We start from the raw sequence: 12,261 nt of genomic DNA on the forward strand, positions 1-12,261 counted from the left end.
TGTGACATCTATATGAAAGATGTTTTCACTATTGAATAAGGAATTTGACATATCAGTCCTATTGTGGACTAGAATATGAAGATGTTCCTATGGGAAGGACATTTTTGGCATTGTGTATTAATTGATGTTATGTCTGAATGAAAGAAACAAGACTAATCTTACGGCAGTGAGCCCTAAAGTGGTGAAACGTGCTGGCTGTTACAATGTGTGACAATTGATGTATGTATGAAAGAGATGAATAATTGAAACTGAGAATTTGAGATTGGATGTTCAACATCTCTATATATACATGAATGTACATAAACACTGGAGTTAACCAGTGATCTGGAAGGATAGCACTATTTAGTTTTCTCATTACTTACTATAACTTTGGTCATTAGGATTCAAAGTGTCTCTGAATAATTACCCAGTGTTAATTTATGCCATTTAATATCTTGAAGTTACTTAGCTAATTTACCTCACTTGGCACAAATCTTATCCCTTTTTCTAACATGAAAAACACTAACCGGAATATTGTATGCATTGTAAATAATACATGTTGCAGAACTAGACTGTTACCCTCTCTACCCTCCAAGAGTAGTAAGCCTTGACTGTTAGACTTTTGTATCACCTAAAATTCAAAGCACAAAAGAAGATACTTGGCAGTTTATTTTGCAGACAGAAATATTTGTGTTTTTGTGGTTCCAGGAACAGTGAAATTAGTTGTCATAAGGGTTGCCTAGTTGCCATATAGTTCATCAGACATGGGAACACTGGTCTGACAGATATTTTAAAAGCAGCATAGGTAGTTTCTTGGCTTAGCTATCAGTCCGCGACTGCTCTCGCTTGATGGCGTATGATGAATCCTTGCAAATAAGCAGTCCTTAAAAATTGCATATGTTTTTGAGGGTTATCCAGTTTTTTTGTGATTCTTTTTGTTATGCATTGTTGAATGTTCTAAGTAATCCGGTTTCGCCGTAGTCCATATTTTAGCAGCTGCTGCCGTCGCTAACCACTTTCTGATTTTCATGAAGGCACAGTTGTGGAATGAAGTTACTTAAATGTGTTTTTCCTCTTTCTTCTCTACAGCCTCCTATCAAGCCTAAAGTATCCCACGAAGGAGATACATCAAACTTTGAAGCTTATCCTGAAGATGACTGGACCAAGAGTCCTCCAGTAGCTCCGAAAGATTTAGAAATTTTTAAAAATTTCTAGGAATAGAAGGCATTTGTCAAGACATGTCATGAAAGGTAAATATATGCATAGAACGCAAAGCATGTGTTCTGATTTGACCACTATTTATAGGTAGACTTTCTTCCTGCTGCTCCCCCATTCTGGTAGCCATTCCTGCAGGGCTGCAGCACGTACTTACTGGCAAACATGAAGCAAAACATCAATTTGCCATCCTGGCCACATGCTTTCCTTTACTGACCTCTAGCCCTGTCCTACCACTTTCCTAAGCACATTTCATGTAGTCAGGCCTCTACTTCCATGCTTTTTCTGTGGCGCCTTACTGTTTGTTAGTGTCTTGAGTTTGACAACTCCCTTCCGCTCTTTCCTTAGCACTTGTTAACGCCATGTTTAAACTATACCTCTAAATGGACCGGTGACGCCAATAACTAAGTTGGACACTACGAGATGTACTCAGAAGTTGGAGAGCTGACTATACGCACCAACACAAGAGACATACCTCGCAGCATAATACGGGTCATCACTCACCTGGCCGCTTTGAACCTATGGTGGCCAGTATATTTTCATTATTTCACTAATACACTTTTCTACAAAGTGACTATCTAACATTGAGGTCCTGACACATGCTCAAGGATCCCTATATGGGACCTACAAAGGGCAGAAACATGTTGACCCTTGTGAGGGATATATTTTATTAATCCCCCAGTCCTCTCTTTTAAACTCTTATCCCTGAAGCCACCCAATAAAGTTTAAGTGGACCCTTAGAGATAGTTTTATTTATCACCAATATCACAATTACTTTACACTCTGCCCCTCGTTCACCTCTTATCATTGCTCATGCTTGTGTAAGACACCTCAGCTCCTCCCCTCTGAGGAGTTGTTGCCCACACCATGGACCCTTCAGTCCAGGTGTGAGGAGAGGACCCAGTGATGAAGCAAGTCACCATATGGTGAGTCAGGGTTCACGTCCTGAAAGGAGTCCTTCCCTTTCCTTCCTTCCTGGTAGTTTTACTATAAACAGGCTGCACTAACCAGACATACATTGTGTGAATTTATTGATTAGTAGGGATCAGTACTTTTCTGGCATTTCAGATCCCGTTAGATGCTGTGTGTGTAGACCATCTACTGCAAGGGCCATAAACTTCCTGCAAAGCTTTTCTGTAGAGCTGTGCATGCCTGGAACTATTCAGATTGACAAATGAGGGCATAACACCTGTCCCCGTGTGTGTATCCACATTCTTTTTTTGTGTTTCAGTCCTTTATTGAAAAAAGAGGGGGAAAGAAGTCAGTTACAGATTCCACAGCCGGGTCATATAGCCACGAACACGCTCAGGTAGTACATGGGAGAAAAGCGCATTTACATTGTAAAACTCATCATTCTCAAAACCTACAGGTCAAGCAGGGTACAGCGTGCAAAGCATCCAATGTAAAGTACAACAAAAAAGAAAATGAAAAACTCAAGATGCAAAATGTCCCACCCGCGCCCAAATGAATACATGGATCTGCTGAGGAACTAGTCAATCACTGTGTGACAAAACTTTGTCCACACAAGGGTATACATCGAACAATAAGTGATTTTGCAGAATGGTCCCAGTGTGTGTACAAAGCAGTAATAACAAGGATTACATCTCAATGCAAAGGAAGAACAGGGAGAGGTACAGCAAGTGTATGGAAACTGTTCATCAAAATATACATACAGCAACTGGTGGGGGGAGGGAGGGGAACAACCGAGAGGTATGTAAAGCAGTGAGGAGTGAGACTGTGCCCCAGAGACATTTCTAGTTGGTAATACGGTTCTGCATCCGGGGAGATGCAGTACTGGTGGGATGGGGAGAGAATCCGGATGTGGAAGGGGTGGGGGAGATAAGGATGTGGTGTGACGACCAGGGTGGGCTCCCTCAATCAGTGAATGAAAGTCCAGGATCCCTGTCCATGCTTGGGCTGCTCCGCCCTCTCGACTGTCATCCATGTCGAGTGCCTGGAGAGCGCACTCGAGGGAATGTCTCCATTCTGTCCTTCATATAAAGAAATCCCTCAAGCTTTGCTTTGCTTATAAGTCGCAGTTTTGTACATTTCAGTCAACTATTCAGAGTGGGTCAAAGTCAGGCGGTGGGGGAGTCAGGGGGAGTGCCAGTTGGCGCAGTAGGTAAATCTTTGCACGGCCGTGTGGGCTTTCGACAGCAAGGGCTCCATGAGATTAGTCCGTGTGGGCTGGCAGACCTTTTTGTGTAGAACAAGTTACCCAGGAAAGGGGACAGGCAGGTTATCCCAGGAAAGGTAACAAGCAGGTTCAAGTCAACAGAGTGGTATGGATCTTGGACCAAAAGGTCCTCCAGTGTGGCAATGGCGGATATGAAGCATGTTGCAGTCCGGGTGATGGCATCTCCAGCAGTCTGCATGGTGTGTAGACTGTGCGTACCCTGCAACACCAATAGGAATCCGACAGGAACCCTCCACAGTTGACCTGTGCCATTGGATTTGTGTACAAACATTTAACTTTAGTAATAAAGTAGTCACCAAGACTAAATCTGTGAAGGGTACAAAATAAGTATGTCCATTCTATGATGTTGAATGCCTTCTCGGTGTTGAATGAGAGCTATACTCTGTTCTTCGGTGCACCTCAAGAAAGCCATCGGAAATGAAACAGTGTTCTTAGGTGGTTGCGGGAGCACCTACCCAGCACAAACCTGACCTAGGAAGAATGAATGAGGGTGGGGATCAACCTTTTAAGGCACGTGCCCAATATCCCTGCAAGAATCTTAACATCCACATTGAATAGAGGTATTGGACGATAGCTGTTGCACTGGAGTGGATACTTTGCCGCTTTGGGCAGAACCATGATTAGGGAACCTGGTGGAGAAGATGGCAAGGTGTCCTACCTCCTCAGCTGCTTTATGGGGCATTGTATGAGGGTCCAGTGCTTCAGTTTTTCTGGATCCTTATTGTACAGAACGTTGGAAATGGCCTGGGAGATCTCTTCTTTAGCCATTTCCCTGGCTTGGCATGCCCTTTTCTTGCTAATAAGACATGTAAGGTGGTAGCCCTGGATAAAATGCTCCTCGATGTCCTCAGAGTGCTGTGGGCCTTAAACTGCAAGTTTATTTATACTGTGTTGCAAATGCATCTGCATTATCTTATGATTCTGTTAGAGTGTTACAGGAGGCGTCTCGTATGGCTGGGATAGCTATCTCTGGTTCCTGTTGCCACAACTTAACAGCCAATAATCCGTCCACCTTCTCACCCTGTCTGTAGTGTGGGGCCTCAAGTCGATATAGCATGTCCTCCACTTTGGTAGGGAAAAGTGAATTCAGCTCCATTTTTGCTTACTCCAGCTGACGCTGTGAGCTGTCTAATGGGTTGGTAAGATATGACTTGCTCATCAGTCAAATGTCCCACTCAAGGGATGCCTGCCAGCGATCTGTGTCTCCGTAATTGTACACAGATTACGGCATTCCCTGCTGCCCAGAATGTCTGGGCCGAACCCTTGTTGTCAGACAGGTAAGTAGTGTGGTTTTCCTGAAGGCTTACCTTTTCTGAGGGCATTTTATAGCACAAAGTATTACATAGCTATGGTGTTCAATTGTGGGTGGTCCTGAGTTTCCAGTCAAGCAGTAAACTAGTTGGGTTGTGGTCAGATAGGGATGTCTCAAGGATGTTGCTATACATCAATTTGGGCATATGAAAGTAATCTTTCTGCGCATATGAGGCATTAGTCAGGAGAGACCTATATTCCCGGTCGTCCATGTGGAGGAGGTATCATATGTCAGGCGCCGTATGTCATTCAGTAGCATTTGCCATGTCAGCGGGGCCTATCTATTCAAGGGTCATGTCAGGCGCCAGGTTCTGATCACGCCTAAAATAATGCACATGGATCCAAGTTCTGTCAGGACTCTATTGAGTTGTAGGCGGAAAGGCCCCTTTGACCTGTTTTTAGCATACAAAGAGCTCAAACTGAGAACAGTCCTATTGACCTTTGTTCTTACAAGGGAATATCTCCTATTTGTATCAGTTCAGGAGTGCAATAACAAGCAGGGAAGGGATTTCTATGTTAGAATGGCAACCCCACATTTCCTGGAGCTCCCATAGTCTGACGTCTGGTCAGGCGAAAGGACAACAACTGTAGAGTACCCTTCCCATACAGTCTCTCTAGAGTTGAGAGGTTTAGGCAAGGTAAAGGTGTGTTTCTTGGAGGTGGTCGATATCCACCCATTTGGAGGCCAAATAGATGAGTATCTTGACATAGTGGTTCAGCCCATTGGCATTGTGGGATATGATGCGTAGTGGCTAGGATACAGGAGGGCCTGCTAAAGGCATAGTTGTGTGGAGACCAAAGGTGATGCCTCTGGGCTGTGAAGTGGTCCCTGGGATAGAGTGGAACATGGGTTGCACAGCAAAGGGGCAGAGTGAAGAAGAAGACTGAGTGGAGAGGAGGCAGAGAGAAAGGAAGGAAGTAGGGAGATAAGGTCGAGAAGGGAGTCCTGCAGTGGATCTAATCCTCCAATTTCAGATGCCTCTCTTCTCGGGCGGAGTGTGTGTTGCTGGCATTCTTGCGCTTTTCCTTGTGTCCTGGAGGAACCGCCACATGCTCCTTGCTTTGCTCTTGCCCCCCACTCCTCTCGGGGGATTGAGTTGCTCAGTCCTAGAGCACTTCTTTACCTCTTGAGGTTTTTACCCTGCCACACGTGGTCTATGGCCATGATTGTTATTGTCCGTTACGCTTTCTTAAACTATTGGTTGATGCTCTCTGCATTAATTACTTCTATGGTTCGGAGCTTTGGCTCCATAGTTTAAGCTATTGTCTTTGGCCTGCCTATCCGTCTCTTGCAGCTGGTTCACATTACGGGGGCGACGGGGAGGGAGTTGTAGTCTCATGTTTGTGGAGTGTTCTTTCCAACTTGTCTTCTTCTGCCATGGTGCCCTTCCCATGTTCTTGCATGGATGCAGACTCCGTTCCATGCTAGGTTTTCCACAATGTTTCTGGTGGGATGTCCTTCCTGGCAGCCGGTCTCTCCCTCTTTTTCTTATACAGACTGGATAGCCTAGTTGGGAACCTTTATGGAATCTATTCATAGAACCTCCTCCAGGATGGTATTGCTTGGGTATCTCATTCAAAGGTAAGGAATATGTGCCTAGATGTATCTATCAGATAAATAAGTTACTGCCTTTGGTAATGCCTTGGTAGAGACAAGATCTAGCTGCAGATTACTTAACTCCCACCCCCATCCTCCCTTCTCTGCAAACTTATTCTCCTTTTCTTCCAAATCCCTTCTGTGCACTCCCTTGCCTTCATTGAAAAAGAAAAAAGATGTTTATATAAAGTTTTTTAAAAAGATTATTTTTGGGCACACTGTTTCCATAGCAGTCTATATATGGCTCCACGTTTAAGCTTGGAAAGTAGTCGTTGAAGAAACTGACGTTAGTGCACCAGGGGAGGGCTTTGACTTCACATCCAGTGGACGATGTTGTTACAAAGTCGCTCGATTCCCTTTATAGATGGACTGGGGTAGTGCTGTAGAAAAGTTTCCGGATCCATTCTGGCACCTGGGGATTATTCAAGGTAAGGAATCTGCGGCTAGATCTTGTCTGTATCAGATAAGGTGTTACCAAAGGTAAGTAACTTATTCGTCCAGTGGGGAGTCCATAGTAGGAAAATTTCAGAGAGCCATCCAGAGGTAGGGGAATATGAAGGAAGGACAACACTGATATGGTGGCCCCTGTGAGGGAAAGTTGGGAGGGAAGCCGGGAAGAGGTCAACAGCAACAATCAGAAGCATACAACAGTGCATAGTATAGAATATGTAACCATCGTTGCTCAAAGAAGAGGATTTGGCAATACACTGCTGACTTCATCCTTCAATCCTTCGATCCCTGGGTCTGCTTCTAAGGCGATTAGTATTTTTCCATTGAATTATCCTGTGTGAGTTCAGCCACAAATGGCAAGGTCACGTTCAGCTTGCTTGCGGAAACTGTGTCAAGGACACTGCCTTGCAGTGGGATGTTCCTCTGTCTGAAGGACGAGAACAGATGTAGAGGCCTGGAGAAGACCGGGCAGGCCGGTCCGTTCACTGGTCCTCCAAACTGTCCAGGAAGCGGGCTATATTCTCCAGGTCAGTGTAGTTCTTTGAGCTGCCATTTATTGTTATCCAAAAGGTTGGATCATGTGCCTCTCTGTTATAGGGGAACATATTTCTGGGCTAAGTCAAGGACCTGGCAAGCCTGTTTATACTGAAGAATGCAGGCGATGATCCTTGGGGCATGCATTGACCTCTTGTGATTCCTGTTGCGCGCATATCTTGGGGCCCTTTTAAATTCAGGTGGGGGGCTGAAAGGCATGCCTGGCACTGGGGAAGGGCCCAGACATGATTTCCCTGTTCCCTTTTCTCAGGTACCCCAAAGAATCGGACATTGTCCCTACTGGCCTGATCTTCCAAGTCCACAACTTTTTGTTTGAGGTGCTAAATATCCAGAACCAAGGTGTCCACGAAGTTCAATCTTTCTTCCACATGGGATGTGTGTTGTTCCAGGCCATCCAGTCTGGAATGGAAGAGAGCCTAGATCTACTCCAAATGTTTTCACATCGGCCACAAGGTCAAAAGTTTTTATGTCCATGGAACCCAACCTCACACCCACCGCTGTGATCTCCTTCAGAATAAGCTCTATGGAGGCTTCTTCCCTCCCACATCACCTCTCTAAAGGGAAGTTGTCTAGTGGCCATACTGCTGTCCATAGGAACACCTAGAAGGCAGTCTGGTCGTCTGGATCGGTGAAAGGTGACTGGGGAGGGACAAAACTTGGTGGATTATATACATAAGTGAACATTGGCCATTGTAAGGTCAAGGATTGAGGAGGTGCCAGCCATGCAGGTAAGATGGAGCTGGCCCACAGCCTCTGCCCGTCTCCTGTGAAACCACCCTAAGAGGGGAGAGGGATCCCAGACCGGTGGGCCAGATTATGGTTGAGAATATAGTAGTCCGGATGACCTGTTGTCAAAGAGGCACTCAGTGTGCACACCTACTGCCCCCTGTGACCCTTAATCAGGAGATAGGTCGACCAGTACACTGAGGGGGCAATTTAATAGGCCCAGTCTCCTCATCACTGAAGACCGCAACTCATCAGTAGAACAGGGAGGGATTGAACACCCCCACCAGGGCCTCCCCTATGGCTTCGCGGACAAAGAAAGAAGAGAAGTCAGGCTCCAATCTTGCCCCCGCTGATAGTGATCGCAGATTGGGATGCTACAGAATGTCTGCATGCGGGGAAGAGGCTGGCAGACATAGAGTGGCCATTGGGGGCGCCCCTGCTATAAGTGACTGCAACCCTGCCGCCATCTAGTCGTATGAGGTGGAACAAAGGAGAACCCAGTGCGCAGTAATATGAATTGGGGGTGGCCTGTAATTTCAAGAAGCCACCCCAGTGGTAATGCAGGCAGAGAGAGCGGTAGGTCACTGGTGGCGCTTTGAGGCCCAGCATCATAGTTGCAGGGAAATAGCCACAGACTACAGCCATGCAGGAGGATGAGGCTGATGCTGTTGCATGTCTGGGTGCGAGCTACAGATGGCCTGAAGGACAGGAGCAAGGACCAAACAGTTGACGGCAAAGGACGTAGCAGTCACTGGCAGCACACAGCCCTCTCTGGAGTCAGGCCACAACTGTAGACAGAGAAGGTAGAAGAGTACATGGCCTTCCAGAGAGTGGAGCCATCAGTGCGCCCCAGATGAGGTCAGGTCAGCATCGAATGGTGTGTGGGCTCTCTCCTCGGTGCTGTGTTCTCTCTCCCCATCAAAGGACGAGTCGTGGATCAGGCAGAGCTGCGGAGAATCCCCCTCAACACATAGGCAAGTGGAGCTCCACATAGAGGCAGTCTTTGTGGTCGGCTACCAGACTCCACACCTTTGTGTATCTGCATTTCAATGTCTTGCATTGAGTTGATAGACCGATGCTTACAATTAGTTCCTCATTCAATACTGATAAGGAAAGCTGCACTTTTACTTATCAATGGAATCCAAAATAAAATGCGTAGACTGAATAAGCATCCTCCCACTTCTCCAGACAACCTATTTCTGATGGATTCATGCTTACCCTCCTTTGAGAGTCGCCCAAAAGTCAACCACGTTCCATCTCTTCTGTTCAGGAGCTTGCTTCCATTATTCGAGGACATGTGATAATTTTAAAGGGTCTTTAGGAATTATAGCCGACTATTTTCTTGAACTAATTCTATACGAGAAACTACTTCTGATAGACTATTTTAAGCATTAAATGGGACTTCCGGTGAAAGAAGCTTGATGCTGTGATCAGGACTTTTCACTGAGAATAAAAGAAAAAAACACCAGTGTCCAACCTACTTTGTGATAGGACATTTGGTCATTTGAGTAATTCCATTAAGAAAATTGTCTTGGTAAATTGGCCCTTTTTTGTAGAAGACCAGAGTAGTTATTGATCTAGTACACTTAACATTTAAATGTGTAGCAATATTTGCATAATCATCTGGCCAGAACATTTAAGGAACCTTAGAACCCCTACACTATCACAGAGCTAATTGTTATGGGACCTGTAATGTGGGCATTTTGAGTGTGGACTTTGCAAGTGCCTCCACCGTAATTGCAAGCATTTAGATATGGTTACAAAGAGTGGTGGTATCTGACCCATACTTCATGCAGTACGGGGAATTCTTTGTACTGTAGTAAATGTCCCTGTAGGCGATGGTATATTTGGCAAAAACAACTGAAGAAATCCACCTTAGAATGGTACAACACAGCCCAGCATCAGATGTTGGGCACCACTTGTCCCATTCGAAAGAAAGAATCAGCGACCCAAATTCTAATTCTTTTAATGTATTTGTTTTGTGGTTATGAGCTGTACAGGAATGAATGTACCCAATGTACCAGTGGATGGTCTGTTTGATGGATTACCTTGAACAGGCCAAACTTCAGACGCCTAAAGACTGCTGTATTTAATTTATGTATATGATTTTTTTGAAGCTGTGTGAAGGCTAATTCATGAGTAAACTGTCTTTTTTGTTTTTGTGCATTTGACTGTTTTTGTCCATTGTATAATTTATGCTCTGTGGCTAATGGGATTCCTTCCTAGTTTTGCATTTGTTGTATGTTTTAGAGTATTTATTTTCTTTTTTCTTCATTGTATTTTAAGTACATACATTCTATTTGTTATTTATATATTGGGTTTGACTGACTTGGCCAGTTTTCTTAATGTAATACTCGTATGCTCGCTATTTTAATGCATATATTTTAAATATTCAAATACGAATTTTGGGGATTTGATATTGTTTGGGCTTTGTCAAAGGTCAAATGACGCCTCTGGAAATGATTACTCTCTGTCCTTGTAAAATCCTAATATCGAAAATTGGATATCTTTTTTTTATATCTTTTCCTGAGATGGGGCGTGTTCTTTCTGAAGAAGCACGATTGAAACCCCCGGACTTTGAATTGTTGCATCAATAGATCATACCTAACGTTTATTTATACTACTTTTTTCCATTCAGGAACACAAAGAAGACTGGTGTTAATGGATATGCCAACAGACTGAAGTTCTTTCCTGGAACGGGTGGACGAATGTGGCTTCAATCATACATGCACAATTGCCTATTTATATGAACATTGACGGACAATTACGTTCCTTTCTTTCTTTTGGAAGTACTGGAAATGGTACTCTGACTTTGGTGACGACAAGTCCAAACACTGTGCGAAATGTGGCACTCAGCTGTCAACTTCCCTTCTATTTTAGTGCAATCAAGATGCAAACAAAATGGCTTCCCAGCATTTGTCACAGGAGGCTTAGTGCTTCGAGTAGCCTTTTGAAGAAAATTGTTTTACAGTGGAAGGTGGCAGTTCATTCTAAGTAATGTTTCAGAATTATTTTTCCTAATCATAGCACAGTGAGCTCATTCAACGAGCCCATTGCTCCAGTTTGCAGAACTGTAAATGCTTTGAAGTGTTCATATGGTGTGCATGGAACACTACACAAATAATATGGTTAGTTATGTTTTCGGTTACCCCCATGTCAAGGTTTCCTTTTATAATAATCTTTTGGTAGAACCAAACTGTTTAAGTTTATACTAAAGTTGTGTGATTTTAAGCACACATTAGTATATATGTATATAAAGAAAATTATACTAATGCACAAGAACTGTGCAAGGATGTAAATGTTTGTACTTTGCAGAGTTTATGGTTTTTATTTTTTAAATAATGTTTTTTTAAGCAATTTCTCAGTTAAAAGAAGACCACAGAGAACAAGTAGATTTTAATCATGTAGAATTATCTGCGGAAAATTAAACCGTATGCTGAAATGTGTATGTTTGCAACCATGGTACTTGAACACAGTTGACAGATGAAAGCAATATTTGAAATGTTTTCACTCAAGCTCCATCTTCACCTTAAATCAGTAAATGTTTTTCTTGATTAAAAAAAAAGCAAAAGATTTTCTTTTTTGTTCATTTTTTTTAATGCTTGCCGCCCTCCCATCTGTTTGCCATTGACTTGCTAAAAGAGTACTTCTCATTTTGCCGGCTCTACTGTGATGCACCAGGCCAACAACAATTTGGGGGGAAACTCACTGTTAAATCTAAATATGTGTTATTGCAGATGTGCCAATTTTAATATGCTGTTTATTACTACTATTAAGGTGAATGGCGCCTTAGCGGGGTCATGATGGCCCCCCTTTCGTGTTTAGTAGTAATAAATAGAATATTCTAGCAGATCTGCATAAGTGCTCAATGCTGTGTTTACTTTTTGTGTCTACATGGTTGTGCATTTAGGCGGCGCACATGTTGCAGGGAAATACAAGCTCTTCAAACTGGCTTGTGAATATGGTACCTGTTGCTTTATAATTAAGGCCTTATTTAAACTGTACTGGGGTATATAACATCCATTTTACTCTTTGCAGTATAGTTATGTATGAATGCAGAATTATTCATACAGGTTTCTAAAACACGTTTGATTGGACCACAGTTATTTTCACTGGCACTGTATGTCTATAGCCTCTTAAATTTGTTTCTACGTCTAGGAGGCAGCAAAGTACTCACCAAAAAATGTTTTTAGTGTGGCAGGCGCATCTCGAACAAGAGGTCTGTAAACAG

At 43.6% G+C, this 12,261-nt stretch overlaps 1 protein-coding gene across 1 annotated transcript in view; it reads left to right on the top strand.

Moving 5' to 3' along the window:
- Positions 1 to 11,607, top strand: part of PRKX (protein kinase cAMP-dependent X-linked catalytic subunit) — a 459,846-nt gene extending 448,239 nt beyond the window's left edge. The window contains exons 8-9 of the mRNA XM_086934664.1: positions 1,069 to 1,229; positions 10,669 to 11,607. Coding sequence (XP_086790790.1) covers positions 1,069 to 1,194 — 126 coding nt within the window. The 3' untranslated portion in view covers positions 1,195 to 1,229; positions 10,669 to 11,607. The remainder of the gene's footprint in view (positions 1 to 1,068; positions 1,230 to 10,668) is intronic.
- The last annotated feature ends 654 nt before the right edge of the window (positions 11,608 to 12,261 follow it).

Source organism: Lissotriton vulgaris, chromosome 8 (assembly GCF_964263255.1).
Source record: "Lissotriton vulgaris chromosome 8, aLisVul1.2, whole genome shotgun sequence".
Taxonomy (NCBI): Eukaryota; Metazoa; Chordata; class Amphibia; order Caudata; family Salamandridae; genus Lissotriton; species Lissotriton vulgaris.